This window comes from Pezoporus occidentalis, unplaced genomic scaffold (assembly GCF_034315485.1).
Source record: "Pezoporus occidentalis ecotype Australia unplaced genomic scaffold, CSIRO_AGI_Poc_V1 ctg15, whole genome shotgun sequence".
Classification (NCBI taxonomy): Eukaryota; Metazoa; Chordata; class Aves; order Psittaciformes; family Psittacidae; genus Pezoporus; species Pezoporus occidentalis.
In genome coordinates, this window is record NW_026913316.1 from 4,946,222 (window position 1) to 4,952,221 (window position 6,000).

The 6,000-nt window shown below is 39.9% G+C and overlaps 1 protein-coding gene across 20 annotated transcripts in view; it reads left to right on the top strand.

Annotated features, from left to right (window-relative positions):
- IKZF1 (IKAROS family zinc finger 1) overlaps positions 1-5,718 on the top strand; it is a 106,348-nt gene extending 100,630 nt beyond the window's left edge. For all 20 annotated transcript variants that reach the window (XM_062610896.1, XM_062610893.1, XM_062610891.1 and 17 more), the window contains one exon: positions 1,200-5,718. In XM_062610896.1, coding sequence (XP_062466880.1) covers positions 1,200-1,906 — 707 coding nt within the window. In that variant the 3' untranslated portion in view covers positions 1,907-5,718. The remainder of the gene's footprint in view (positions 1-1,199) is intronic.
- The last annotated feature ends 282 nt before the right edge of the window (positions 5,719-6,000 follow it).

Below are 6,000 nucleotides of genomic sequence, written 5' to 3' on the forward strand. Positions count from 1 at the left end.
TAGAGATGTTTGTGGCTTTCAGTGGATTTCCCAAGATCTGAAGAGCTAGAAAATCCATCCAGACTGTAAACAAGCTGTTATTGATAGTTCTTATGAACCAGTGAGAATTTATCCCTTTGCATTTGGATAAATTTATTAGGGGTCTGAAAAGAACACTGATGTTTTACACCATTTGAGAAGACTGTTCAGGTTCATAAAATCAACATCTATGCATTTAAACAGTTTCTTCCACTCCTAAATTTTTCCTTCTATGTTTCGCTTAGTCCTATCTGTCCTGGAATCTTGATAAATTGTAGTGAAACTCAGCATCCAATACTGGGGAATCCAGCTAGAGATACATAAGTGCAGTCGGATTTTAAAAAAGTTCGCGTCCCCCCTTATATTTGGCATTCCAAATCAGAGTTGAAGTTATAAGTAAGAAGTAATCTTGCTCTATATAGGGCTTTTTATCTCCTAGGAAAAATATATTCCAACTACAAATGCCCTTAATTTTTTCCCATGGTTCTTGGCTGCTTCTGTACATGACAACTCTTTGACACTACAAAATTTCTAGAAACATAAGTAGCTTCTGGTAATGTGTCTACCACAGCTTATTTAAACAACAAGGTGGGAAGGAGGAGAAATTGAAAAGTTAAGATTTTGTTAATTTTTGTCCAAAATGACATATAATCACATGGCCAATGTGGGTTATTTGTAAGAAACTGAAGGTCTAAAACTAAAACATACAATTTCCACTAAAAATTTGTAATATCTGGGGGCAAAGATATTGACAATGTGCATCATGCTCTGAAGCATGAAAGCCAGGCTCACTGTAACTGTGCTTGTTTTCACTGTCTTTACCCACCACAAAGGCCTGCCTCAGTCCACTGTAGGAAGCAGATGAAGGAGTCCAGTTAAAGGAGAAAGAGAGGATGGAGCCCTCTATCTTTAGCTCCCATGGGTTTCCATATAATTAGTTCCAGGATCTGTTTTCATCCGTTTGCTTTTCCAAAGATCCCAGATTATTTTGTAGATTAAAATGAAAGAAAAAAACACCAACCAACCATTTTTCTGACCAGCTATATTAGAGAACTATGAATAACTCAGGTGGTATTTGAGCAATTCTTTTCTTCCATGTTGCTGTTCTATTAAACCATGATGTTTGGTTCCTTAATTATGTAGAAATCAACCCTCTAACTCCTGGCTGGTTTTCACTACAGGTGAGAAATGTCTGCCTGATCTTCCATACGATGCCACCACCAACTATGAGAAGGAGAATGAGATTATGCAGACGCACGTTATAGACCAGGCCATTAATAATGCCATCAGTTACCTGGGGGCAGAGTCTTTGCGTCCCCTTGTCCAGACACCACCAGGTAGTTCTGAAATGGTGCCCGTTATCAGCCCCATGTATCAGCTCCACAAACCTCTTGGGGACAATCAGGCTCGCTCCAACCATGCATCTCAGGACAGCGCAGTAGAAAACTTGTTGCTGCTTTCCAAAGCCAAATCTGTCTCCTCTGAAAGAGATGCCTCGCCCAGCAACAGCTGCCAAGACTCAACAGATACAGAGAGCAATAATGAGGAGCGCAGTGGTTTAATCTACTTGACAAACCACATAGGTCCCCATGCAAGAAATGGCATCTCTATAAAAGAAGAAAACAGGCAGTATGATGTCTTGAGGGCAGGTACTGACAATTCCCAGGATGCTTTCAAAGTGATCAGCAGCAATGGGGAGCAAGTGAAAGTTTACAAGTGCGAACACTGTCGAGTCCTTTTCTTGGATCATGTGATGTATACGATCCATATGGGTTGCCATGGGTTCCGTGATCCTTTTGAATGCAATATGTGTGGCTACCATAGCCAGGACAGGTACGAATTCTCTTCCCACATAACTCGAGGGGAGCACCGTTTCCACATGAGTTAAAATTCCTCCGGCACAGATCTAGCCTCAACAGCTGCGTTACTGGAGCTGCACGAGCCACGACAGCAGCAAAGCACGAGTCAGCTGGACTGTAAAAGTGATGAAAGAATCAGAAGTTCATCTATCTTCTCCCACAAGAAAAGTTTTCCTTTTGGTAGCATGCATTGCATCTCAGTTTTCTAAAATGAGTACTAAAGTTTTTACTGAAAATGTTTGATCACCAAAAACCTTTAGTAATTTAAATAGGAGCTTTTGTAGTCACATAGCTGAAAGCCCTTCCCTTAACTGATGCTTCTTGCAAACCTCCCTTGCCAAAAGTGTTAACCATGTGCAGGATGCACTATGCCAACAAGGACATAACAGGCAGGAGTGGCCAAGCTTTCTCACTTAACACCCTGAGCGTAGGTCTCTTACACCAGATATATGTTTTTTTGACTTCCTGGTATTTTTTGACTCCTTTTGGAAGATTAAACTCAACTAAAGATGGAGGTGCCCATCTCAGATGACTTCACAGACAGCTGGGGTGGGATGGAACCCTGCAGCCAGAGTTCTGAGTTGCTTTGGTGGTAAATGTAGAATGTTTCCACCTGCAAGGGTGCTGCCTTGTTTGTGTCACTGGGCAGGCAAGCAGGTATGTGAAAGATAGAAGTAACACCCTTGTAATATACTCTGTGAAGTATGAACTGCATTTAATGTATAGAAAAAGGGTATTGTTGGCTCTTCTTTGAATAAATGTTTTCTCTCCCTACCCAATAAAACCCCACTTTTCGTTAGAGCAGCCCCTCTTCTCTCTGCATAAACAAGTTACAATGTATTTAATTGTTCTTTCTTTTTTAAGTTTTAGTTATTTAGGAAAGTATGATGTACAGTTGAGAAAAGCACTAGGTAGAAATATGTGTGGGGAAAGTCTCCTTATGCACATTTTTCATCTTTTTTTAAATGCCTGAAAAAGATCCAAATGTCCCTCTGTCACATATAAAAAAACCCTATTTTGCTTGCACAGATGTCCTCTTGCAGATACTGCGGCCCCACTCCTAAGTGTTGCACTTAATTATTTTTTAAAGCACTGACCTGAATTAAATCAGCCGGTCAAAATTTGTAGCCTTCTCCTTACTTCCCTGCACTCGCTGTTTAATGAAGGACCAAGCCCCGCAAAAGTGCTGAGAACCCTGGCTTCCTATTCAACAAATCATTTCACCATGTGCTTTAAGTTACTTTTACCTCAGTGGAACTAATCTTAAGGTTAAATAAAAACAGTGTTTTGCTGAATGGCGACCAGAGACTGCAGCACTTGTAGAGTGTAGTCAAGTCCACCACTCCATGGTGGGTTCTGCTACAGGTACTGTAACTTCAGTTAGAACAAAAATTTCTAACTTTAAGAAGACAAGATTTTAACCCCAAGCACAGTTGATACAAAAAATACCTTTTTAAAAGGCTTTTACTTAACTTCCTCTTCCAAATAGTTCATTCCTTTCCCTGAGCACCCTCATACTTTAAGACTGGACAAAAAAGAAATTTTTGCAGCTGCCTAAAAATCTGTCATTTGGTGCTGCAATAGTTCCTGAGCAACACACATAAAAATAACCCATCTTATTAACTTAGTCTAGAAATACTTCCACTCTGCTTAATAACTGGATATTCCACAATAAACACAACTGTATAACCAACAAGACCAGCAGTCTTGTTATACAGGTACATGTTCTCTGTTCACAAGTGCATCCAAACACCTATATTTATTATAAAAGAACGAATTGTTGGAACCATGAATGCTTGTACCCCAGCCAGTTTGGCCTGATATGTGTAACTATATTTGATATACATTTCCTATATATACAAACTATTACAGGCACACAGAGCTCCTTCTTCTGCTTTCACTTTTGCAGGTGTAAGTCAGGGGCAACAACACTGAAGTTAGAGGAAAGATACTGATTAAATAATGAATTACAAATACATGCTTTTACAGTCTCATGTCTCAGCTTCTCATGCCAACTAAGACATTTACCTCAAATGGCACATGGGCACAGAAGTGTTTTTACACTGAAAAGCGCATGTGTGCATGCCTATCTCATAGCTTTGTCATCAGATGTGAAACTCTCTGTATGAGCATCTGTAGACTGATGCACGTACCCACAACGGTGGAAGCAAATTAGTAGCATATTAGGTAGGCTGGTACGTGCAGGATGACCAGTGACCCCCCCCCCCCCCCCCCAAACGAGTAGTGTAAACTACAGGCCCAAAGGTTGTCCCCTCTACTCCTGTATTATAACTCAGTTGCCTTATGTGATGCTATTGCTTATCTCCTTCCAGCCTGAGACACTGTGCAGGGGGTGGGCATAGGAATTTGTGCCCCAGCTATGGTTTTATCATCAATGCCTGCTACACATTCAGCTTCAAGGCAGACTGTACCTGGTAATGAGGTATTACCAAATATTTTGTATAAGAATGACCTGAAGAGGACCTTCAAGGGGGGGAGCTAACAGTGATGAGTCCTCTTTATTCTATTTTATTTTTAATAAAGTTGAAATGGGTTTATTGTTTCATAGCTGGTAGGGTACAGTCAACTGTTCTTACCTCTCTCCACTTTTGATTGATACCAACCAACAAGAGACTGAGCAATTTCCCAGTCCTGCTGCAATGTCCCATCTGAAGCCAGATGTAGGCTGTACACAAATATTCCACTTCTTTTGCTCTTACACCTCTTTCCTACTGTTCTTAGATTTAGGTCATGGTATACCCCATGCCATAATATTTTTAACCATTTTAAGACACCCAAGCTATAAAGGGGAGGGGACAGAAGATTACTCAGGTGGTTTTGTTTTTTTTCTTTTACTAAAATCCAACACAAATAAAGCCACGTTCATTAACCGTGTATGCAAGCATAGCTCCAGTGCAGTTTCAGGCTGCCTTGAACTTAGCTGTTAACTGTGATTTCTGATCACCGGGTATGTTCACTGCCTTCACAACATCTTTGTGCACACACACACATATAGAGGTTTCTGTGTCACTTTTCTTGTCAACATGTACATGCCCTATCTGTGGTTTTGTGTATCATCATTAATATTTTATATACAAATGTATATATACATCTAAAATGGTTCATATGACATGATAATGCAGTGTCAATCACAGTGGGTTTGTTTTCTGCGTCTGGAGTTTTCTTATTTATGCTATAACAGAATATGTTGATGTTGTATATTAAACAGTACAGTAGTATAAGTAATTATATTAAGACAGTGTATCAGAGGACGTAGTCTAAAGGCAGGAGCAAACAGCACTCTGTTCATGAAGGGGCATTTATAGTTTTGCCTTTTTTGTTGTTTTTGGGGGGAAGGGTTTGCTTTTCTTTTTTTGCACAAAATCATCTTCAATTTCTTTAGCAACAAGTGTTTCAACAATTTTATTTATGACCATATGTAAGGCATGAAAATAGATGTTTTGTGTGTGTGTACATCGAAACAAACTGTGCTCTCAGAAAACTAGTTTAGCGTAATCTCCCTTTTTCTCTGTTTTTCTTGCTATGGTGCAATACCCTGATATGATTTAGCTGAACCCTTAAATGAGTAAATATGGTGAATGGCTTTAAGTTTATCTCTGTTTTAAAAAAGTAAAAAGTACCTGCTTCCCAGCCCTTCCCGAGACACTGCCTTTTCTAATAGAAGAGTTGTATTTACACATTTCTCTTCTTTTTTTGCTGTGATTTTATATTGTAACTTCATTTTTCTTTGGGAGCATTGTATTTAAAAAAAAAAAAAGAAAAGAGAAAATTTCATAAAATTTGGAAATGTTATTAAATTATGCCTGCAAACTGAGGTGTATCTTTTAAGACAAGAGAACATGGTGAAAAACCCAAACACCAGAACATTCTGTCACTCTCTTAGTGAGTGAAGAAGTTGTTTAGTACAGCTGGAGGCCCCATGTGTCTGTGCTTGTGACTGGGGGGGGGGGGGGCAGTGTGTGGTGAGATACCCCATGGGCAGTCAGGGAGCACTGAGTACCATGCACAGCCTCAGCCTCCACTGCCATGCCTATAGCCCACGTCATGGTGAGCTCATCCTCGCAAACTATCATCTGTGGCCACAAAAAGCCACTCTGTATCA